Source organism: Stegodyphus dumicola, chromosome 7 (assembly GCF_044657685.1).
Source record: "Stegodyphus dumicola isolate Sdum_Otavi_A_Nest chromosome 7, ASM4465768v1".
In the NCBI taxonomy this organism is placed as follows: domain Eukaryota; kingdom Metazoa; phylum Arthropoda; class Arachnida; order Araneae; family Eresidae; genus Stegodyphus; species Stegodyphus dumicola.
In genome coordinates, this window is record NC_140774.1 from 20,415,720 (window position 1) to 20,442,218 (window position 26,499).

The following is a 26,499-nucleotide window of genomic DNA, read 5'->3' on the forward strand; positions in this document are numbered from 1 at the left end:
GCCCTCATACAAGAGCCGTACTTAGCACATAGTCATCTGCCAGGAATTCCCCCCACAAGCAAGACGTTCCAGTCAACCTCTCAACAGGCTGTCATAATCTATAATGGTCCGCTATCTCCCCTCCTTACATCTCAGACGCAACACTCAGTTACCATTAAACTAGAGACAACTACGGGACACCTTCAAATTACTAATGTGTACTTTACACCAAGTGAGGAATTAGATCCACTATTAATAGAAATCAGCACTGTCGTCAGAAAAGGGAACAACCAAATCTTATTAGCAGGTGATTTCAATGCTTCAAGTCCCTTATGGGGGGGGCGCGAGTGGAAAACGTAAGAGGCAAAATGGTTTTAGAATATGCAATGACAAACAGATTAGGCATCATAAACACGTCAGACTCACCGCCCACCTTTCGCACTATAAGGGCGGAAGGTTGGCTGGATTTAACCATGGTTTCTTCCCAATTAGCAAATCAAATGTCGGAATGGCATGTTATGGACATTCCCTCTCTGAGCGACCACAGAATAATCAGCTATCTAATAGGCGCTCAGTTAACTTATACTCTAAAACAGAGGTTCCTTAATCTGCTTCGTCCTTATGTAGGTCAATTGATTTTCAACTTCCAAGCAAGCAACACCGTAGACGGACTGAATGATGCCTACAGGCATTTAATTGGAACTCTAACAAGTGCAGCAAAACCAACGTATAAGAAAAAAACACCCAGCCAGAAGAAAGAACTTTCCTGGTGGAATGACAAACTAACGGCAAACAGAAGCAGAGTTCGGGCGCTCAGAAGACTGGCACAGTCAGAAACAGATTCCATACAAAGGGACCAAAAAATGCAGACGTACAAGAAGGCACTTGCGCAATACAAACTACAGATAATAAAGGCCAAATCCGACTCCTGGCAGGAACACTGTAGTAGAATACTGGAAATTTTTGGGAATACAAAAAATCGCCGCAGGTAAGGTCTTTAGACCGACTCAATTGACTACGAATGTGCCCCTGACGCACCAAATACAAGAAATACTCTTTCTGTAATACTGAAAACGGTTTTTCCTTCAGATGATCCCGCCAATGACTCAGAAATGCATACATTAATAAGGACGCAATTTCAGGAAAAATTCTGGTCTTCCAAAAATGGAGACTATCTCCCACCAACAATAGAGGAGGTAGACTTAATCATAAATGGTTTGGCAAGGAAAAAGGCACCGGGGCCGGATGGCATAGACAATATAATACTCAAGGCATTGCATAATGAGTTTCCAGAGCTGATCCACTCAGTCTGCAAAGCAGGCTGGAAAGTAGGACACTTTCCGAAAGATATGAAGCTGGCAGAAATTGCTCTGTTTCACAAAAAGGGGAAAGATCCCTCGGATCCGACCTCCTACCGCCCGGTAAGTCTCCTTCCCACAATTAGCAAAGTTCTAGAAAAAATCATTCTAAGGAGGCTAAATTATTTCCTGAATAAAAGTTCAGTAATTAATAAAAAACAGTATGGCTTCCGTGAAGGAATATCTACGGAACAGGCAGTAGCAGATCTCCTTAAAGTGCTGAAAAATAACAGAGAGGAAGACAATCACTCAATAGTAATATCTATTGACATAAAGGGAGCCTTCGATAATGTCTGGTGGTCCGATGTAACAAAAGAATTAGATTCAATCAACTGTCCAATTCAGATCTTAAAGTTGATAAGGAGCTACCTTGAAGACAGACAAGTTCAAGTAACTACAAACGATGGAATAATCCAGCATAAACTGGAGAGAGGCTGTCCACAGGGTTCCTGTCTAGGGCCAACCCTGTGGAACCTAATAGCTAATTCAGCGTTCTAATTTTTTGAGATGGAGAGCGGAATACATCTGCAAGCTTTTGCGGATGATTTCCTTCTAGTAACTTCGGGAAGGAAGAATATCCGGAAAATTACACAAAATGCACTAAATAGGTTCTTAGAGTGGGCACAAACACATAAACTTACGATCTCAGCAGAAAAAACTACCATGCTATTTATAGGACGTAAAAGAGTAATGAAAAGAAATCCTACCATTAGACTCAACGGTAGCTCAATAAAATGCTCTCCAAACATAAAATACCTAGGATTTATCCTCAACAATAATCTCTCTTGGATTCCCCACTTAAAAGAACTCAGGAAAAGATGTATCGCACTCACAAACACAATGCTACGCACAACAGGACTGCAGTGGGGAGCACCACCATGGGTGCTTAAGAGGTGGTACCAAGCAATAACAAAAAGAATTGTTCTCTACAGCGTAGCGATCTGGAGAAATACACTCAACGTAAGCATGCGTAGATTACTCCTGTCCATGCAAAGGCTGCAACTCTTGCTCATCTGCAAGGGCTACAGAACTACTTCAACGACAGCTCTGCAGGTTCTAGCAGGAATTCCCCCGCTAGACCTGCAAGCGGAAAGAGAGTCGTTAATTGCAAGAGTGTTAAGGCTAGGTGAGGATGGAGTTCTATGGGAACAACACCACTTTGCTGAAGACTTTGAAAAACACAAGCCAGTGACGCAAGGACATCCGGCTGAAACACATCTAAAAAAGTGTATTCTAGGCCACTATGTGACACCAAAAGATAATCACACAGCTATATTTACAGATGGCTCAAAAACCGAGACGTGTACTGGCAGTACCTTCTGCGTTCTAAAAGGTAATACAGTTGTGTATAAATGGAAAAGAAGACTTGGCAGTAGGAACTCAGTATTCCAAGCTGAGCTGGCAGCACTTAAAGCAGCAATTAATTATGTGAAGAGGAACAGACTTACCCACATGACGCAATCAAAGGTTACAAAAGCAGAAGCCAGTCTGTCCAAGAACTTAGAAAAATCCTCCTCAGTCTTCTACCATCAGAAAGGCCATGCTTCACGTGGGTTCCGGCTCACGTGGACATTAAAGGCAATGAGGAAGCAGACACCCTGGCAAAAGAAGCGGCAAAGGAGGTCTCAAGAACAGAACTGCCAGATAAATTACCTAGGTCTCATCTCAAAAAGATCACTCTAAAACAACTGATAGACAGATGGCAAGCCAGATGGGACACAGCAGATACAGGAAGGAGAACGTATATGTTCTTCCCAAAAAAAACGCTAGAGTTAAATTGCAATCGTGGTAGTCAGACACAGTTTTATACAGGTCATGGCCCATTCCTGACCTATCTGCATTGATTCAGCCTGAGTGACACAAAAAGATGTCAATGTGGAGAGGTGGGGGATCCAGACCACTACGTCTTCCACTGCACAAACACGACACAGTACCATATAAGAAAGCCAAGTCAAGCTTACTGGCCACAATGGGCGGCAAATATGAGAACAAACAAAACAGCAAATAAAAATCTACAAGCGGTAATCAGCCATTGTCAGAGAAAGTATTCTCTAATACGACGATAAGTGTCCCCAAATAGAAATAATCAAGTGCTTAGCGCTATATTCTTTAAAATGTTTACTTTTGCAATTAATGTACAGGTCTAGGACTCGCAAGACCAGATCGTGCCAGTAAAATCTTCAACAGCAATGAGCTATTCCTACACTTACTAATCGTGTATTTAAATTACAAGTTTGTGATAAATAGGTTCAAGAAGGGCAAGGTCAACTTATGTTATCACCTCAAGTTTATGAATGATATTATTATTGGTATGGCATTTTTGCCTTCTTAATTTTAGTAAATATTCAACTTTTTATGTAAATTTTAGGGAAGAAATATCTGTATTTATGTGATCAATTGCATGTTTGAATCTCTCCTAGTGATCAGCATTACGTGCTTAATTATGTTTTGTATAAATTATGTGCATGTTCTAAGGTGATAAACCTAACTATGGAATTATTGTAGGTAAGTTTCTCTTTGTAATTATGTATCAGCATTATGTATTCAAGTGTTTGGAATCAGATATCAGTTTTACTGAGTACGGTGCTGTACTTTTCTGTTTATGTTCACTTTAAAGTACTCAAGTCTGTATTTATTCCTTCTCTGCATGTACTATGAAGGTCAGTTCGTACTTGGCTAGGATTTAGACTACATAGCATTACTTAATGATCAGTTTTATGTATTATGCTTATCAGTTTTGTTTTTAGTTTTCATGTATTATGTATGCATTTTTAAGTGTTATGTATGCAGGCATTAGGGATCAGCTTTCTGTATTTCTGTACTCAGTATCATGTTAGTTTTTCACTTTAATATTCAGTTTTGTACTTATGTATGTATTATCCTGTCTGCAAGTACTACGAAAGAAAATGTAGGTGAATGGTTCAATTTGTAAAACAACTACAGTTTAAGTATGCGCAAAGAACTAAATTATGCAGGAATTTGTTATCTTAGTGATAACAGGTACACAGTCTTTTAAAGGTTCTTACATAAGAGTCAGGCACATGGAAAGTAAACTGCGTTAAATTATGTTTGGGCGCTAGGATTTTTTTTAATCATCTTTTAATCTCTTTATTTATTTATTTATTTTATTTATTTATTTTTAAAGTTTACTATGTGCAATAATTTAATAGGTTACAACTTTCCTCCATGCAGGACCAACGATTTCACAAAAACTCCATAAATATATGACAGTTGTGTCAGGATAAGCACCCGCATGTAGACATTTAGCAAGTCCAGAAAATCCACGGCAGTTAATTTTTCAGGCAGAGTCCTCCTATCTTTACTTTATCTAACACAAGTTTCTGTCTATTCTAACAGAGATTCTTAACAGTCTTTTGATTGCTTCTTTGCTTAATTTTAAGTAGTTCCTAACAGGATACTCTTTCCCCGTACAACAATATCCAAGCTTATATGTAGACTTTATGAGGCTCTTAGCCGTCTATTCGGCTGCATTCCCGGAGCAGGATGGAGCAGAGAGTAGATGGTTTCTGCCAGGAAGATAACACACTGTGAGGCTAAGACCAGGTCAGTGGTCTTCCTTGGTGGCGCTCACTCACTACGAAGTCACGGCCAGTATTTGACGCTTCGTCTAAAGCAAAGTGTTCTCCGAGTCTCAACGATTGTCTTGAAAAAGGATTAAACCTTATCGCATTTATTTCTACAATCTTAAATAGATTTCGCCAAGAAAAAATAAGGGTGATTTCTGATATTCGTAAGGCCTTTCTACAAATTGACCTGAATTCTAGTGACAGAAACTTCCTCCGATTTCTCTGGATAAAGGGTGAAGATGGCTTGAAGCATTTTCGTCATTGTCGAGTCGTATTTGGTGTAACCAGTAGTCTATTTTTACTTGGAGCTGTTATTCAATATCACCTAAATTCAATTTTAGAGAAAAATGATGCATATGTAAAATATCCTTCCAACATTATTGTTAAATTAATGAATAGTTTCTATGTTGATAACTGTGTAACAAGTGTCGGAAGTGAAAATGAATTACAGCGCTTCATGAAAGTATCTTCAGATGTTATGGCACAACGAAAATTTGAATTACGGGGTTGGGAATATACCGACTGTAGTTTAGAAACAGAAACTATTGCGAATGTATTAGGTTTGTTATGGGAAAGACAAGGCGATACTCTTCAAATAAATGTTGCTAATTTGCAAAATCTTTGTTTCGAGAAAGTCACGAAAAGAAGTATTTTGGCAATAGCCCATAAAGTATTTGATCCCATCGGTATAACATGTCCAGTCTTTATATTACCTAAGATGTTATTACAGCGTACATGGGAAACAAAAGTAAAATGGGACGAAGAAGTTAACACTGAAATTAAAAGTAAATTTTTGAAATGGGTAAAAGACATTTTTCTTTTGAAAAACATTAAAATTCCAAGGTGGATACGATATCAGCCAAAACAGTGTTCAATACATGTTTTCTGTGACGCCAGTCAAGCAGCGTATGCGGCAGTAGTTTTCATTCGTGTAGAAGAAACTGAATCAGTTAAAGTCCAGTTGCTTCAGGCTAGGTCTAGAGTTTCCCCTTGTGGTAAAAAGGAAACTACTATTGTAAGATTAGAATTGTTAGCAGCAACTATTGCATCTCGTCTTGCTGCAGACGTTCTAAAAGACTTTGAGGCCAGAAGTACATTTTTCTGGACAGATTCAACTGCTGTCCTTGCATGGATAAAAAGGGAAGAACCATGGGGGACGTTTGTACAAAATAGAGTACAGGAAATAAGGCTTTTGACACGTGTGGAGGACTGGAGGCATACACCTGGTCACCTTAACCCTGCAAATCTTCCAAGTAGAGGGTGTTCAGTTCGCCAACTCTCCCGGTCAAAATGGTGGGGTGGTTGGTGGGAACGTCTTATCGGAATGATGATGCAAGTCCTTAAAGTTTCTTAAACATGCTTGTTTAAATTATGAAGAAATGTACACGATACTGTGTGACTGTGAAGCGATTCTTAATGACCGACCGTTGACAGTAATTCCTTCCGATCCTGAATTTAAAGCTTTAACTCCTGCCGACTTTTTAAAAGAAATTAGAACTAGTAGTTTGCGGGATATAAAATACGGTTTTAAATCAAGTAATTTACAAAATAGATTTCAGTATATTCAAACTGTACGAGAAGCATTTAAAAATAGATTTCGTAAAAAATATTTGAGAATTCTCAAGCTTTCGCATAAAAGAGCTGAAAAGAAAGTTACTATTAAATTGGATGATATTGTTTTGATCGGTAGTAGTGACAAGACTTTTTTGGCAACTTGGTCGTGTCGTAGAACTACTTCCAGGACCTGATGGAATAAATCGGCTTGCAAGAGTAAAGACCCGAAATGGAATTTTGCTTAGAGCAGTTCGAACTCTGTATCTTTTAGAGGTAACGCAAAATGATGTACCCGTGAAGCTGCAGAATGAAAAACAAGATTCGTTGTCTGAACTTAAACTCAGTGTAGATGATAAATCTGTGAAACCTGTAACACGATCTGGTAGAACTGTAACTCCGCCAGACAGACTGGCATATTAAGGCTCTTTGGCATTGTTTTACTTTGTTGTGAAAGTTCACTTTTTTTTCTTTTTTTTTTTTTTTTTTTTTAGGTGGAAGGATGTTAAATATTTGCATAATCGCCTGTAGTAACGGCAACCGCCGTCAATAAAAGGAGGTGCTTTCCTTGGTAGCGGCGCAGTTCATTTTAGTTCGAGCCAGAGCAGACCTGCCCGGGGGAGAAGCCAGGGGATGATAGATTCCGGTTCCCGTCTTGTTCTGGTTCCCGTCTTGTTCCGGATCCAGTCCTGTTCCGGTCCTGATCCAGTCCTGTTCTAGTTCCAGTCCAGCCGTTTAAATCCAAAACACGTAGGAGCTGAAGTCTGAATCCAGCGAATGGAGATATATGCCGAAAGGGCTAGATGGATTTTGTCTTTTAGAGGAAAGTGTTCTTCACCGTGCCGGCATAGCTGTTACTTTAAAGCACTTTGAATGTTTCCACCTAAGATGTTAAGTTTTCGTTTGTGATGTTAAGTTTTCATCCTTTTTGAAGTTCCAGTTAAATAAACCTTTAAGTTTTAGACAAGGTTTTGTGTTCTCTAGAAATTTTAGATTCGAAGTCAGATATATCACATAGGATTTAACGGAAAAATCTACAACATTATTAAGGATATCGAAATGAGTATCAAAATTTCATGATCATATAAAGATACTGAGCTGTAAAATGTGTTGTATTTCGGGGAAACTTTGGCACTTTAAAAGTTAGGACACTTATCAATCTTTACACGTTAACAACTGCATAATATAAACATTTTGATGAAATCTGTATCTGTACTGGCCAGTAACTTAAAATTTTGTAATACAAATTCATAATCCAAGTCGCTGTTCAAAGTCATTGAAAACAGTCAAGAGAATGTGGTTTTCAACGGAAATGCCTCTTGATAAACTATATAAACTACTACTACCTATCCAACAATGAATGTTTCTTACGCTCAAGTGTTCCTGCTTTTCGATTTGTGTGCAAATACCGCTAAACCCCGTAAACTATCACATCCATGACGTACCAAAAAAGAACTTTTTGGCCCGCGGTTAAAAATATTCGCCTGCTTCTAGTCTACCGTCCAAAATAATTGCAAAGACTGATTGAACTGCAAAGATTGATTAGATTAATGTAATAACAAAAGCAATATTTTGAATTTTTTATTAAAATCAATAAATAGTTTTATAAATTACACAAACTTGATCCAATAATGTTAAACTAATCCTGTACAATAGCTGGACCCATTAAAATTACTCTCATTAAAATCATTGTATTTCTTTTCTTTTCTTTTTAGCCCAAAGGGGCGTTAGAGCCAAAGCGCTATTAGTCTCAAAACAGCATTTTCCGTTGTTTCATTTTCTGCGTTGATTCACTTTTCAAACTGTTGTTACCAAATATTATCACGATGTATTATATTTAAAGAAACTAAATAATGAAGAATTTGGATGAATGCATGAATGTTTCTCGCATTGTGAAAAAACAACGGTACCTAGAGCCATCCAATTTTGAATAACGTAATCCTCCAATCGAACACAGGAACTTGGAAGCCTGAATTTTGAATTTCGAATTTATTTTACTATCTATTTCAAATTTTATAACACTGTAACGAATTTTTGATTAACAGACTCAAAGATATCGAAGCGAGCAAAGGCAACACGAAACGGCAAAAAACATTTTTATCTCCAACGAGGGAGACTGTCTGTCGGAAATTCTAAAGATATGTTATTTTTAAATATTTTGTGGTATTGCTGTTGAATTGAATTTTATATGATTTAAGTGCGAAGACCATGATATTTAATAAACAAAGCTAAGACACAAAATGCTCACTAAACGCCCTTTTGGGCCCAATATAAAAATCTGAAAGCGTTCAGAATTTTTTTAAAACTTGATTTATCAAACATCATTTTTTTTCGCACTTGTACCATATAAAATTCAACAGCAATATCACAAAATATACAAATATAGCCTAACTTTAGAATTCCAGATGATTATTAAGTTTACCATACTCTTTTTTTTTTTTTTTTTTTTTTTTTTTTTAATATTTGCTAAATTATTTCTTTGAAAATAACACATGGCGATAACATTGGGGGGCAACGTCATTTTACTTGAAAAGTGATGCGGACAAAATGGTGGTGCTCGAGACTATTAATTCACTTCTGGTAATAATAAAAAATTTTACAATAAAAATCCGAAAGGGTTCAGATTTGAACGGTGCCCAAAGAGGGCTCTTTTAGAGTTTTATCAGTGGTGATTATCGCTAGAGATGGTCCAGGTGGAGCAGCGAAACATTTTAGAGGATATTAGATGCGTAGACATTTAGACTAACATGGGAACGTTCTATATCATTTGTCTAAAGGCAAAGTGAAAAAAATATAAAACACCATTCTATAAAAATTGAATGTTTTCAATTAAATATATCATGAAAGTTCAAAAAATAATATTAAGAATTGCATGGATTGCTTTCTAATAGCTCAGTTTATTCATCTATAAGTGCCAGGATTCGATTGAAAAGAGCAATAGCTTACATTTTGCCGAATCGCAACAGACTCGAATGAAAAATGAATCAACGCATTACCAGTGGCTGACATTTAAAAAGAATCAACACACATTCATGTTTCAAGACTAATATTCCTTTTGGACAAATAAACATAAATAGTATTTAGATAAATCTGCAAGAGAACAGTTACACATTTCAGTGTCACTCTGGCGCTTAATAATGTTCAAATCATCGTGAACAAACCCCTACTGTAGTACTAACGATAAAAATCCAGGTTGTCTCTGGGAAAATTATATTACGCAAGAGCTACATATTCTGTGGTGGTATTTTGCTAAATTAGGGAGTTGGGTATCTTTTCCATCATTCAGGTGTCATTGAGTAATGCGCGTGGGAATCAAATTTCTGTAATTTGAAGTGAAGAATGACTCCCACATGTCATGGAAACGTTGTACGAAATTCCCTTTCAATGTAAGAAATACGAACGCAACAGGTATTTAAAAGGGAAAAGAAAAACCTTGCACGAATATTGGGTAACTTGGGCGTTTTGAGGCAAAATGGCATTGTTCCAATTCGGAAACGATAGGTAACACAAGGAATCTTTCCACGAATTATCATTTTAAGCAATAAAAATAAAATTTAAAAAAAGGTTTTTATACGATAAGCTTTTATTTAAAATAAATATGGTAGCTGATGCAATAAAAGGAGAACAAAAATTACCATACAGTAAAATACTAATTACAGATTAAAATTTCTTTTCACAGAATTCATCTATAATTTTATATATATATATGTATATTATATATTTCAAAATTGGGGACGGAACCGGTCGAGCTGTCACTTAAAGGGTGAAAAGTGGTTTAAACATGTTGCTTCTGTGCAGAGAATCATAAATAGCACTACATCTCAAGCCACTAAGTTCACGCCTTTTGAATTACTTTTTGGAATAAAGATGAAAAACAAAGACGATATCAAAATTAAGCAAATACTTGAAGAGGAACACTTCCAATCCACTTTACAAGAAAAAGAAAGATTACGCGACGAAGCGAAAAACAATATTCTCAGACTTCAAGAAGAAAATAGACGTCAATATAACAAACGCCGCAAATAGCCAAACTTATACAAAGTTGGTGATCAAGTCGCACTTCAACGTACTCAATTTGGAACTGGAATCAAACTCCGTCCCCGATTTTTTGGACCTTACAAAGTCACAGCTGTTAAGCCAAATGACCGCTTGCTCAAAGCCCTTGCCAATGATAAGTGCAATCATGCCTCCATACCACGATGAATTTCGTGGGCTTGCTCTTTATTAGAGAAGGGAGATTAAGGACAACAACAAAAGAACTTTTAGATATTGAAATCTTAAAATAATGAATACCAAATAGTTTTAAAAAATCGAGCCATTGTCAAAAATTCGTCAGAATTCAGAAATTAAGTTCCAATTTTCATATAAGTTTCATTGAAAAGATTTTTTTCTCGCTCTATTCCGTGTAGCAATAAAATTTTGATATGTTTAGTTTATTCCTTAAACGAAGATACGCGCGAAAAATCACTTAAACATAAAAAAAGAAAAAAGAAAAATTTCCATATCCAATTTTGAAAATTCCCTTCATCACACTGCATTGTCATTATGTCTACATAAAGTTTGAACTCCGTAGCTTATCATGAAATAGATTAAAAGTCGTTAGCGAAATTCCGACCACAGAAAAAATCACAAGTGAATTAAACAAAAGCTTGTAGTCAGTGTCAATTTGCTCAGCGGGACCGAAACTTAACTTTCACTTTAGGGCACCGAAAAATGTGTCTTCTTGCCCGTTGGCCCGAATTGCTTCTTTTGGCGTAGAAACTCTAATTTTGACGGTTTTAGTTTTTTTTTAAAGGTTTTTAACGGTATTTAGTGTTTTAGGTTTTTCTGTATTTTACACTTTTTAATTAAGATGTTTTCAGTTTCTCTGTATTTCTGCCATGCCGCGAAGTGAGAAATGAATTCATTGAATGAGAACAATATCTGTGATGAAATTCGATGAAATAGGCTTCAATGAAGTGCAGCAAAAATGGGTATAATTTAGTAGGCCTTACAAGGAAGTCATGTGGCGTCCATATAAGATTTTTTTTTATATACGATAAATTACGCTAGTAAAATAACATCAATCAATAAATGATAATTATATTACATTCAGTTTAGATTAAATTTGTAAAATATATAGTAGCGTGCGTACGGATTCGTAATAGATTGATTGCACACAGGTCCGCTGATAGGTTAATAAAATTTATTTAATCAATAGAAGCACTTCAGAGTTCAAGAATTTTCCTCAGAAATCTTCATGCAGGTGTTCAGAGTATCACACTTCTCGTACTTTAGTTCAGAGACCACCATTTTGAGAAAAAATTGTGCTTAACAAGGAATCAATTTTCTAGCATATATCAGAAAACAATTTCAATTCTAATGGACGTAATTCCAGAATCGAGTCCTTCTTGAACTAAAAACCACCAAAAGGGCGATAAAAAAGCCAAACGAAGCTAATTTTAATGAAGAATTTAAGGGTAAGAAAAGAATTATGTCCTTTTCTAATTATTCTTGAAACCTTTAAATATTTGTTTTAAAAAAAAGGCACTTTAATACGAATCACTTAACTAAGGTGCTCGAACTAAGATACTTAGTAGCTGTAATTAGCTACTAAATTTTGATTTTCATTGAGTATAAATGAATTCATCTGCATTCTATAGAAAAGCAAATATTCAAAAAATGTTTTTTCTATTCCCGCAGTCATAATATTTTTCTTAAATATTCAGCTAATTCATATTCAAATATTCCAATCCATTATAATTAGTAACAAATCGATATAGTAAATAAATAATTAAAATCAATTAAATGGAATTTTAACTTCAAAACTTTTCGCATCCCATATAATTTGTCTCCATTCTAGTACCATGTACATCCTTGTATGCATTACTGACTTACAGTGAAGAATCAAGAACTCTGTAGTTCCATTCAATTTTTTATTCCTGATATACTGATACTGAATGAGACCTAAAAACACTTTTTTTTTTTTTTTTACAATATATCTCCCCTTATGATCCCTAACGCACCTGTTCATTTTCCCCTTCGCAATTAACGTCAAGGTCCCCCCTCTTGGCCGCATTCGGGACGCCACCAATTTGAAATTCCGACATTACAGTGTTATGGCAACCCTTCTTGAGTGCGTCCACACCACACATACTTTTTTCTCTTTGCCTTCACTAATGTAAGATTTTAAATGAATTTACAACCCATTTTAGTACTATTAATTTTAGCACTATTTTAAATGAATTTATAGCACTATTTTACTACTATTAAAACTATAGCACTATTCTTACATGTATTGAAATAAACGTGATTACAAATTATGACTGCTAACGCAGCGTGTTGAAGAATGACACAATTGATCACGAACAAACAAAGCAATAGAATGGGAGCCATAAATTTTCCCATATAAATTTACTGAATGAACTGTTAGTTCCAGGCGGGAGAATCTGTCAGAAACGATTGAACGCATCATTCTGAGAGAGTGAAAGTAGTAACTTATTTCTCGAAGAATAATTTATATCGAAGAACAGAGAAAGTTTAATTTCGAAACGTCGCCTTTCGAAATAAGAAATAAATTTTAACTTGTCTCTGATAATGTGTGTACTGTATTCCCCCCCTCCAGTTTGAAGTATGAAATATGAGAATTAACACATACTTTCCCTAGGCATTGTATATAATACCTAGGCATCCCATAGCTCTTTAGGCAAAGTATGAAAAAAAAAGGTTATGTTAAGGCTATTATTTAAAACATTAAACTGAGTTGAGATTAATGTCTTATATGAGAAAAGATGAAGAGAAAAAAATGTGTATACCATGGACGCAGTCAGTCGATCAGTGTTTACGTTTACGAGAAACGTTTTCGAAAATGAGAGTAATCAAAAACACGATCTGAGAGGGATCAAGCAGTTAAAAAAGTTTAAATCCCTCCGTCCACTGGAGAGTTAACATCAATATTAACACATCAAATATGCCCACTTCCCACTAGAAAGAACGTAAGTTAATTATGCTTTTTCTGGCCTTTTATATCTTCATATACATTCCCTTTTCTTATTATATATATTTTAAATTTAAATTTTTATTTATTTTTTTTATTTGTTTTTACAAAGATTGCATTATATTTCTTATATTTCGTAATTTTCTAATGTTTATTTCAATTACTTTGAGTTCTATTTCATAATGTCAATTTCCAATGTTTAATTTTTACAAATAGTTTTGAATTAAAATGCATAAACACGAGGGTGTCGGGGGACAATTACTCGAGTAATTTATCAGTTTTAATGCAGAAATTGCTTTTCACTCAAAATTGAATTAGCGAAAATGCTTAATCGGAATGAGTTCTTTGGTGCTCTGCATTGGTTCTTGATCCCTTCTCTTCACGAAAATATTTGGCCTAGCTTGAATTGCCGGTTTGGCATCGCCTTATTACTTGAGTAAAGGACGAAACACCTTCGTATTTATTTCTTAATTATTGTTCATTGAACGGGAGTTGGTTTGTTTCCCTTGAAAAGTCAAATAACTTCCGATCAATGGCAATGATTACTTACTTTTAATTTAATTACTTGCTTTTAATTTATTTCTTTTTACAATTGAAATTTTGTTATTCATGATTTAATTCAAGTCCCCGTTAAACATTTTTAACAATTTACATTCAAGTTACTTTAAAACAATTTTCGGAACTGAACTTACTATGGATTCACTCTTTTAAGAAAATTCTACTAAAATTAATCTTAGGAGATAATAAAATGAATATTTCTTTAGTAAATAATATATATATATATATATTCCAGACAGATCATTGGAGACTGAAAACAAGAGTTGAATGTTGGACAGAACACAGGTACGTTGGTTGGTCATTTTAATTTAAAGCAACGTAATAAATTTAAAACGACAAAAGAATTTGTAGCAGCTGGGGTAAATCCAACAGCAGAACAGAATAGATGAACCGCGAGCTCAACGAGAGCATAAAAAACCTTATCAAATACTCTGGTGAGACATTAAAATCAGGTTCAGGTTCCTTTCAGGTTTTTTTTTTTTTTTTTAATGTAAAATTACGTTTCACCATAACAGTCTGATGGGATAACAAAAATTAAGACGCTTATATCTGTGCGTGAATATCATGCATGAATTACATGCAAGAAACATACAAAAATTCATGCAATAAACATGCATACATACATACATACATTCGTCATTATTTAATTTCTTTAAATATAATGCAGAGTGATAATATTTGGTGGCAACAGTTTGAAAGTGATACAACGTATTTAAGTGATTCAACTCTAAATGCCGTTTCGAGACTAATGGCCCTATTGGGCTAATGTTTCTTTGGGCAAATAAAACATATGCGTGTTTAAAATTCTTTGTTTGCTCTATAACATCCTAACACTTCTGTTAATAATCCTACGCATTCATCACCAGCGGCTCTTTAAACAAAAAGAGGAAGAGCCTGTACAGACATTAGATATTTTTTGGAAGCATGCAAGACGAAAAATTAGCAAACACCTTCGCCGGGAATCGAACCACGGACCTCTGGAATACCAGCCCAGACTGCAGAACCACTACACCACGAAGAAACGTCGGGAAGGCGGGAGAAATACCTTATATACTCCCCCTTTTAAAAGGCGACTAGGGTTTTTAGGGGACCCAATCGCCAAATCCTGGGTGAGAAGAATCATTATCCACAACCCTTTTAGTTCGGGCACCACTGTAGAGACATTAGGTATTTTTGAAAAAGCCGGAAAGATGAAAAATTAACAAACGCCTTCGCCGGGAATCGAACCACGGACCTCTGGAATACTAGCCCAGACTGCAGAACCACTACACCACGAAGAAAAGTCGGGAAGGCGGGAGAAATACCTTATATACTCCCCCTTTTAAAGGGCGACTAGGGTTTTTAGGGGACCCAATCGCCAAATCCTGGGTGAGGAGAATCATTATCCACAACCCTTTTAGTTCGGGCACCACTGTAGAGACATTAGGTATTTTTGAAAAAGCCGGAAAGATGAAAAATTAACAAACGCCTTCGCCGGGAATCGAACAGCGGACCTGTGGAATACCGGCCCAGCGTGCACAACCACTACACCACGAAGGCACGCTAGGAAGGTGGGAGAAATACCTTATAAGCCTACCGTCATTTTTTCCTACCCTTCCCCCGGGTACTATTTTAATAATTTAAACAGCTTTTCGAACCCCTTTTCAAAAATATTTTGATTATCAAATGCATATGCTCTTTTTACTGCTTAAAAGCTCTGTTCTTCATTGCTTTAGAAATTGGAATTTTATAATGCTTAAACACATCAGTCCTCTTCGTCTGAAATCACCTGTCATAAAAGCATATTATTCTGTTTTTAATAGTTTTCATTAAATGCAGTAACATTTTGTAAACAAATTTAACGTTCAACTGATACTACGATTATTTTGAAAGAAATGAATCATCGTTACCATGACAACTTCAAAAACAACTTATTTATCTTTACTGACTCATACTTAATTCAACGTTATCTCACTCTTATTGAGAACCTTTTTAACAGAAATAACCGCTTTCACGGCCAACCACCTAAAACACTTATTATAATAAAGAGAAATACATGATAATTTTTATAAGTCTGGCTAATAATTAAAAAAGGCTCGAAAGGGCTCAGATTTTAACGGCCACCCAAAAGGGCTCTTTTTAAGTATAATATGATTAATCAGTAGAGATTATCCATAGAGATGGCCCACGTACAATAGCGAAACATTTTAGAGCATACTAGATGAACACACATTTAGACTAACATGGGAGTGTTACATATCTCGAGTCCTGAAGTTAATAAAGAAACAACCTTTTATTTGGCTTAGATTTAGGCAAAAAATCTCAATTGATTTCGAGGGAAAATAGGTCGCTCATCATCAGGAGGAAAGAAATTTGCAAGACTTAAACCTACATTCCAGTAAGAAAACATAGTAATATTAACAGTACAATATTTGATGGATACTAAGAATATATCTCACGATAATTACACTAGATACGTCACACTCGGCTGAAGTAGCTTGTAAAGCCTCAGAGACACCTCACGTGAATGAATTATAATTGTTCTTCTCAAGAGGAATATCTGAGGAAGGAAGCAGAAAGAGGGTGAAGAGAAAACCCGGTTTTCGAAACATCAAACACATTAACAACAGATAGGACTAAGGTGAGCTGAAACGTAAATAATAGAAGTACGGCGAAATCTCATATTTGGAAAGTTTCTTAAGCATTAGAACACTTGCCACCTCCGTGTAGCTTAAAGAAAATCGTCGCAAAATACGTTTCAAATAGTAAATGCGAGAGAAAATAAAATCGATGAAATGCTGGTACAAAAATGTAAATACAACTTCCCATAGGGTCCCACAAACTAGCCCACAGGGTGTTAAAAGAGAAGAAAAAGAAAATTAGGCGAGTATTTTCAGAAGTTAGCGCTAAAAAACTCAGAGAGAAAATACGCGAGGAAATGCCGTATATCATGAATCAAGTATATTTTTACGTAATTTTATTTTATTTGATCTGATTCAAAAGTAAAAAATAATATTCTACAGAAATGCATCTATTTCTTTTAAAGAGCTTAATTTAATAGTTAATAACAGACAGATTATGTTTGAAGCATAAAAGTCTTGAATTTTGTCGAATGGTAAGTGACTCGAATGAAAAGTGAAACAACGCATTGATAGTGGATGGCGCAAAATTTCGAGTCCTTTTTGCGTTAATAATAATAAAGATTATTGTTTTTCAATCGTTTAGTTTGTTAATCGGTAACGGATGTATTAAATTTGGAAGAAAATTTAAATACAGGGTGGGCCAAATAAGACCTACTAATGTTAAACACGGATAACTCTTGTAATAATCATTTATTTTGATTAATTTTTATACATTAAATATATTTTATGGAAATTATGTATGAAATATGACATCAGACAAATGTCCACCGTTTTTCTCGATACAGAGATTGGCTCTTTTTAATGCGTTTTCCATAATGTTTCTGGTAAAAGGCTCAGTATTTCGTCTCGAATAATCTGCTTCAGCTGTCTAACATACTCTTTGCCTTTTAAATATCCCCATAAAAGAATCGTAAATTAATAATCATGAAGGCTGTGGAAGGTGATCTTGAATTAAAATATTGCCGATATTTACGCTGAGTTATAACAATTGATCGTTGACAAGAATAGAAAAACTCGATAATTTTAAAGCGTTGTTTTGTAGTGTATGGTTCCATAATAAATTTCCAAAAATTTAATTAACCTACAAAAAGAAAAAAATAATTATATCAAAAAATAAAAAAAGTTATTTGTGTTTAACATTGGTAAGTCTTATTTGGCCCACCCTGTATTTTAAGCATTGCCGAATGGCTGTACACTATTGCGAGGAAGACAAAATATTTTATTTCCGGCAATGACAACACTTTTGTTTTAAACAAATAGTTTGCTGCTTAAATTTGAAAGATAAACATTTTACGCTGTGTCGAATGGCAACGCATTGCTTTTGAATGGCTGAGTTTGGTCATCGATTTTATTAAGATCGCAAATAAAAAAACCAAGTTCAAAATTCGGGCTTCTAGGTAAATAAAAAAAAAAAAAATTTAAAAATCGGGCTTCGAAGCACTAGCCTTAAAACTATGCAGGCTTAATTTGGTGGCTACAGGTTCCACCGTTTTTCCATAATGCGAGGAACACACAAATACACATGCATACATACAAACATGCAAGATTATTTATTATTTAATAGTAGATATTATAATTAAAATATTCAGACATAAAAAAGTATTTATCTTTTTTAACTTAAATGTTTATCTGGCCAACGGGGGGGGGAGTAATTTTAACCGGAACTGGCTAGTAATGAAGATGCTTAAAGGCTTGAATTATGACTGAGCTGTTTTTTATTTTTAATGCGAATACAGGTATTGCGATGACGTCATCTTGTTATTCTAATTTTGCGTGTTGCTGGTTACGTAAAGGACAGCCAGTAACGCGTCGCACGGAGGAACTCGTGCTACATTCTTAACGACCGCTAATGAGATCGGAACACCTTGAAAATTATTTTGTGTTTGTACTTTCAGGTTTCATCATACCGAATCTCGGAGCTGCAATAAATAACCGTAGTTATTAAAGTTTGTATTAGTAAAATAGGATGCTTAATACTGAAAGAGTAGGCGTCTCATATGTGATCCCGTTGGTTCACGGTCACGTCCATATAATTTAATTAATTTAATATAAATACAACCAGAATCATAAATAAGTTCTTTCATTGCATTTTTATTAACAGATCACTGGAAATTATTTGGCCGATGCTGTGCCGCTAATCTTAATATTCGGAGAGCATCTTTCATTCGCTGGAGCAGAACACGCCAATATAAAATTTTAAAATACACAAAGAAGTAAGCTTAGTTCAGAATAGATGTTTCCAAGAAAATTGTTTTTAAAAAATCAGGAGAGAAAAATTCTGCAGAAGCTTTTTTGCTCCTGAAGGAGAGGGACCTGTGCCCAATCACCGCCAACTTTCATGATTCGATGGTATCCAACTTTAACTATCCGGATAATACGTTACTACTGAGCAATGTTCCAATATGTTGTGAATATTATATATGTCTAGGGTAGCATGAAAAGTGCCAGTTGTAATTCATTTTATCCCACACTTTTGTGTTACCAGGCAGCTCGCCACCAGCCAAGCGATAAAGTCGCTAACACTGGTAGTTTGGTACAAAGTTCGAATCCCGGCGAATGGGATGTTGCATGGGCATTTTCGTGGTACGCCCGTGACACGCTCCCGAGCGGTAAAATCGCTGAACACTGGTAGTTCCAAATACATTTTTTTAATCCAATGGCCAGCACTCGCCTATTCAGCAACGGCCACTCCTAAGGCCAGATGTAGAGGCCATTTTATTGTGGAGGCACCTAATAGGCGGCCACCGTTGCCTCCTATGGAGGGCCGGACAGTTACAACCATGCCTTCTTCGGGATTCGAGCTCTCCTAATATATGTATATATCTATATACATTACCGGCAATGTATGAAACGCCGATATTCTATAATGCCTGGTATAGGCCAATGAAATATGAGAATCAGTATATACTTTCCCTAATCGACAAACGCTGTTTAGGTAACCCATGGAAAATGGTGTGGTGTATTTAATTATGGCAAAGCACACTAGGGCTATCTGCCTAAGGGGAGTGATGCCTTCGTGGAGGACTTTCTAAGGGAAACTGGCTCGTATACACGTTACACATGGGGAAAACCACGAAAACACCCATGCAGCCAGCCCGTTCGCGGGAATCGAACCTCGGACCGAACTACCAGTGTTCAGCGACTTTACCGCTCGGCCGCTGGTGGGCAACACATGGAAAAACGGTCATGATATGGCTGTTATTTAAGAGACGTGCATTCTTCAAAAATACAAATTTCATTTTGAGAAAATAATGAAAGAGTGCCGTTCAAAACTTTTATTCAAAATACGTAAAGAAAAATTAAATTTGTGCGAAACAAAATTTACGCTTTTCTTATTAAAGAATATAATATATAAAAATGTATGAAATTATGGAATGAATGTATGGAGTATGCATGAATGTGTTAAATGTATAGATATTCGAAACGAATCGGGCATGTATTTCTGCTTAGAAAATGTATGAAATATTAATCGTTTCACACACTGCGGATAACATATAGTACATTGCAATAAATTATATATGTATACAGGGAGCCCAGAAAAGGTGTCCCTGATTTTAAAATTAAATATGTTGAAAACAAAGATCGATTAAAGAATACCCGCAAGCGGTGTGTTTATTGCGAAATCTGTAAGACTGTTGTATAAAGTTCCGAAATAATAGTTACAAAAACTGCCAACAGATGGTGCTGTTCGCTGGCGCCTGGTAACTTTGGATCTTGAAAGGAAACATATCTTGGTATTTTCTACATGCTGGAATGCTTCAAACCAATCTTTGCTGCAATTCTTCGGACGAATTTCCTTGGATTTTGCAGAATAATTCCAGAAACAATAGTGACATCTTCATTAGTAGCTGCAGTTTGCTTGCGACAAAAACTCCGTACCAGATCAAAGGCCATGCTGCCTATCGTTGGACATTTAACGAAGATCTTGTGAATGGGTGTCCCATCGGATCCTTCGGGAACATTCTATCATATTTGGAAACTATGCCTTGTTGCCATAGGACTGTAACCTAACCTTTGGTATTCCAGTACCAGAAACACACATTGTTCAATAGAATACACAATTTCAACCTCCTCCTTATATATGCTAACCTCCTTTCCCGTTTCAAGAGTGAAGCTGATGACTCTTACGATAGTGGACCGTGGAGATTCACAAGTATTTAGCTACTGTAGGCTTTAACCAGTCTTCGCAGTTGCTCCGAAGGCAAGTGGCGGTTTATGGAGAATAAACGTTAAAATGTGCAGCCGTTAAACGGCGATGGAATGGGGCTGGTTCGTGCTGGTGAGTAACTTAGAAGGTATTGGCAGAAAATGTGTGGTCTAGTCTGTGGAACCAACGAGAGTGATTCAGAGAAGATGAACTATTAACGTGAAAGTTTTGTATAAGTTTTGTATGCTGTGGAGAGCTTTCACAATAAATATACCGCTTGTTGCATTCTTCTATCGACCTTTGTTTTCAAGATTTTAAATTTTGAAATTAGGGACTCCTTTGTTGGACATTTTGTATATAGTATATATATGACGAGCCAAAACATTATGACCATCCCCACATTTTTTAATGAACTCGTCTGGATGATATGGAGGGCAATTGGCTTAGTGGGAATAATATTTAACTGCTGCTGTAGAGAAGGTAAGGAATCATTCTTGCATTTACTTTTGCGAGCGATGGGAAAGACTGCTGATCTAAACGAATTTGACAGAGGGAAGATTGAAATGGCCTGAAGACTCGAAAATGTCTCCGAAACTGCACGACTGGTAGGTTGTTCACGATCTGCCGTTGTTAGCATTCATGCAAAGGGGATAAATGACGGTGAAATCAGCAATAGAAGCCAAGGTGTTGGACGTCCACGTGTCATCAGAGAAAAAGGACATCAGGTATTGTCCTCTTAGTACAGAAAAATCAGCGCCAGACAGTGGCTCAGCTGACAGCCGAATACAATGCAGGCCCAATAGCAAGTATTTTGGAACTCACAGTTCAGCGGACACTCTTGGATATGGGACTACGCAGCAGACGTCCCGCTCGTGTGCCTCTGTTGACCAAGTGTCATTGTCAACTATGCCTGCTATCGTGATTGGACCATGGATAAGTGGAAGAAAGTTGCCTGGTCGGATGAATCACGATTTCTCCTTCATCACGTGGATGGTAGCGTAAGGGTACGCCATATTCAAGGCGAACAGTTTCTCCCCCCCCCGTACAACAAGTCTTACACAGGCTAGTGGTGGTGGTATTGTGCTTTGGAAGACGTTCCCATGTGCGGCTCTGGGACCCTTAGTTGTGGTAGAACAGACCATGAAAGCTGCGGACTATCTGAACATAACTGCACCCTTACATAGAGTCTGCCTTCGCAACTGGATATGGAATCTTCCAGCAGGAGAACGCCCCATGTCACAAGTCATGAACTGTACTGGAATGGTTCGAGGAGCATTAGGATGAAATCCAGTTAATGTCCTGGCCACCTGATTCGCCGGATATTAACTTAAGAAAGCACATTTAGGATGTCATGCAACGGCAACTCAAAGCTCAAACACAATCATGTCGGAACACCTCGATTTTGCGTGACCACTGCTCGGACATTTGGTACAACCCATCTTCAGTCATCTACCAAGAACTTCTGGCATCCAAGCCGAGGCGAGTCGCAGCTGTTTCGCAGGCCAAAGGTCGCGCAACTCGTTTTTGAGTAGGTAGTTATAATGTTCTGACTCTTCAGTGTACATCTATATACATTTTTAATTGTCGAACGATGCATATAAAGGTGCAAAATGTAATCTTCGACCATAGGTTTTACTACTCATGTTTGTAAATTTGCTTTCGCTTACTATTTGTCTGCAGCTTCATATATTTTACCAAAGATATAGCAATGAAATCGCATCGAATATAGCAGCAAAGAGTATTTTTAATTATAACATATAAAAAACTAAACGAATTTCAGCAAAAGGCAAGTATATAACTAAATTAAAATAGAATACTTTTACTTACAAATGCAGGTCGAATCAAATCCCTTAATTTAAATATCAAGAAATTTATATATTTATAATTGTTTTATAATAACTAATACTTTTAAACTGTTAATGCATGAATCTTTTCAGACTATTTTAATTAGTAATGCAGTTCAAAATAAGAATTTCTTGAAAAGCATGGTATGCAATATACCTAAAATAATAATTTACCTTTAACTATGACCAAAAAAAAATATATATATATAAAGCAGAAAGGAACAAACGACGACTAAATAACTGAATTTTTATAGAATATTTTTACTTAGGAGGAGAGTTCGAAGTAAATCCGAACTGATATTTCTTATTCGACTAATTATTTCGTGAGCTAAAATTCTTTAATGAAAATGCCAAGAGTAATATAGTATATACATATTTAGAACATTTAATGGATAATATCTGATAGTTTTAAATTCATTATAGCTTTTCTTTCTAGACTATCTTCTTATCTTTCATATAGTAGTTGAAGATTTAAATTTCATAATAATAAAAAATCACAACAAATATAGCAACAAAGGTTAATTTTAATTACAACAGATAATTATTAAGTGAATGGAAGATATATAATTAAATGGATTATTAAGTGAAATTAAATGGATTATTAAGTGAATGGAAGATATAAATGGAAGCTACATGATTAAATAATAATAGAATACTTTTATTTACGAATGCAAGTAAACCTAAATTCAAAATTTTTAATCTGGTCAAATTTGGCTTACGATTTCGTGTGCTGAACAAATATTCTAAAGCACAAATATTTTATAGAATGGGGAGTAATAATGAAATTGCAACGAATATAAGCAGCAAAGACTCATTAATCGCAGCACGTAAGGTAATTACAACACTAAGTTAATGGCAATGGCCCACCCGCGGCCGAGCAATAAAGTCGCTAAACATTGGTAGTTCGACCTGGTTTCTATTCCAGGCGAACGGATGACGTTTTCGTGGGTTTCTCCATGTATAAAGTAGACACGTGCCAATTTCTCTTAGAAAATCCTCTACAAAGGCATCAATTCCCTTAGGCAGATAGCCCTCGCGTGTTTTGCCGTAATCAAATAAACCAAATCTAATGATAATAAGTGGCAAATATACGTTCAGATATTAATAGAACACTTTTACTAATAAATCCAAATTAAAATAAATCTGAAATGCGAGTTCTGTACACTTTTAAGTTAAAGACAAATAAATACATGTCTAAATATTAATAAATAGAACACTTTTACTTGCAAATGGGAAGCTCAAAGTGAATCTGAAATAACAATTCTGATACGAATCGAAGAACCATCAATTATGCAACTAATAAGATTATTTGATGTGTTATTATCACATCAGTAGCTGAATAATGTTAATTACAAAGCAAAGTATATTAAGCGAATTAGCACTTATTCATATTATATAGCAAAACTGTTCAATACAATAGGTTTGAATTGAGAATTCGTATATCGGTAAGTGTTTTAAACAGCTTTTCATGCATTAGAATAACATGAGTATGTTTTGATCATTTAATCAAATACAGTATTAAAAAAATATTCTTAAAGAACAAAACTAAATCAACTGAGCGTATGGCAACAGCCGGCAAATACATAAAAAAAATATTTCATAGAATATTTTTGCCCATCGAAATAAATTTTAAGTGAAAAATTTTACCCGAATCTTTGTTGGACAAAATTGACTAAAGGGATAGAAACAACCGGCAAACAAATAAATAAATAAATAAATAAATAATAAATGCACAGAGTCTAGCTAAATTCTCGCAGAAAATCTTTGCTTGTAAATACAGACAAAATTAACCAAGGGTGGAGAACTTCGACGTCGATAAATTTTTAACTTATATTAAATTTCGAGAACAACATGAATATTTTAAGGAGATCAATTTGGCAACACAAATTATTGACAGCTGTCACTTCCACCTGGTGAGGATTTAAAAAAAATTCTCGGACAGAATGTAGTTGAAAATGACGATATACGTTCCATCCACGCGAAATTATGAAAGAATAATTTATGTGGAAGTGGAAACTCTCTGACATACATTCTACATTCTCCGAGTAATACAGATGATGGTCTTTTAAAACGAAACAAAAAGAGAAAATAAACAAAACAGGAACAGAAGCTTAGCCACGTGTAAATCCACACCACTTGTGCGCGACGATCGCCCTCCTTCAGAAAGTCGGCGGGGGAGGGGGGTTCAGTTACATCATCGACGGCAACGATCAAATTATTAAATTGATAAATAATAGGAACTTACCTTTTTCGCAGCTGTGTTCGAAGACGCATCGTCGTTCTCCATGACAGTTTGGCAACTTCGGCTCTATTCGGTTCGAGTATGCCGTGCGATGGATATTCAACCACCCCTACGCCGTGAGTGGGTAGTGCCTCACCTGACGGCTTGTGACGTCACGAGCGGAGCGTTGGCCGGCCGGTCGGAGGTGGATGGGAGTTTTCGCCCGCGATCCGACTGACAGACGGACGATTCTTACTCGAGTTACGGCAGAACGAGGATAATTCCTTAGCTTTGTGCTTTGACATGTCAGAGGAATTCTTATCTCATAAAAGTCTTCCATAGTTAATGTGCATGCTAGTGTCATTCCATTCTTGAAAGGATTTCTTTCTTTTTTTCTCCTTTTTTTTTTAGAAATCGTATCGTTTCTTAGAATCGTACTAAACAAACTCGTATCACTTTCTAATTGGTTGCCACCAAATGTTATCGACACGCGTTATTTAAAAAAAAAAAAAAAAAAAAAAATTAAGTAATGAAGAATCTGTTTGTACGTATATGTGTTCCTCGCACACTGGAACGTCAGCACTTACGGCCAACGAATTTTTAATTCTCGACGCAAACGTAGGCACTTCCAAGTCCGAATTTTGAATTTCGAATTTGTTTTTCATATTTTATACGAATTTAATGAATTTCTGCTTAATAAACTCGGAGATCTGAAAGCGAGCAGTGGCAACACTTTTCGAAATAAAATTTTTTTATCTCCAACGGGGAAGACTGATGCCATTCGGTAAAATGGGCGATATTAGCCTTGCATTTTTCATCAACATATTCACCTATCTGAGAGCAACGTATTGTTACTGCTCGAAATAAAATACTTTTTATCTTCCATGCGCCAAAGTGTTGCCCTTCAATAAAACCGTACGACATTTAACTTTCAAATTTGATATGTCTACTACTGATTAAGAAACCAAGCGATTTAAAGGCAATGAACGCAGTTCTTGAGCATATTTTTTCTAATTTTCAATGTGATTGATTGAAATAAAATTGCATTTAAATCATGAGACGTCTAATTATAAATATTAAATCTTTTTGTGAAATGACATCAGCTGGATTCACTAAAATCATTATATATATTTTCTTTCTTCTGACAACTATTTTAGGCTGCGAGTTGCGCAAGCGGCTAGTCATTAAAATCTCTACATGTTTACTAAATCAGGTTTCATATGAACAGAGTGTCTTTTTAGAGTTTATAAACCTGACTGGACAGAAGTCATGTAGGCAACCCAGTGTCATGTGGCTAGAGTGCCTCCTTTCTCTTTTGCATGCTTGAAACTTCTGGAGTACATAAACCTTAACAGACCAGTAATAAGTAGCAAAACTGCCCTTTTTTTTTTATCAATTTTCAGATTTTTAGACTTTATAAACCTTAGAAGTGACATAGAAAAAGTGGTGGTTTTTTTTTTTTTTTTGGGGGGGGGGGATTTTTGAAATTTCTCGAGTTTATGGAGCCATATGGGTATAGTACCGATTTTGATTTATTTATTATATCTTTAAGATTTCTAGCGTCTGTAGACCTTACTGAGCAAGGTGTCATGTAGGCAAAATGCCAGATTTGTTTTTCGCAATTTTGAGATTTCTGGGATTTTTAAATCTTAATGGA

The 26,499-nt window shown here is 35.8% G+C and overlaps 1 protein-coding gene across 3 annotated transcripts in view; it reads right to left on the reverse strand.

Moving 5' to 3' along the window:
• Window positions 1-25,007, reverse strand: part of LOC118197980 (WD repeat-containing protein 62-like) — a 186,438-nt gene extending 161,431 nt beyond the window's left edge. For 2 of the 3 annotated variants that reach the window (XM_085819945.1, XM_085819943.1), the window contains exon 1: window positions 24,867-25,007. In XM_085819945.1, the coding sequence (XP_085676071.1) occupies window positions 24,867-24,908 (42 nt within the window). In that variant the 5' untranslated portion in view covers window positions 24,909-25,007. The remainder of the gene's footprint in view (window positions 1-24,866) is intronic. The other variant, XM_085819944.1, reaches the window with a different exon arrangement.
• Between the last annotated feature and the right edge of the window lie 1,492 nt (window positions 25,008-26,499).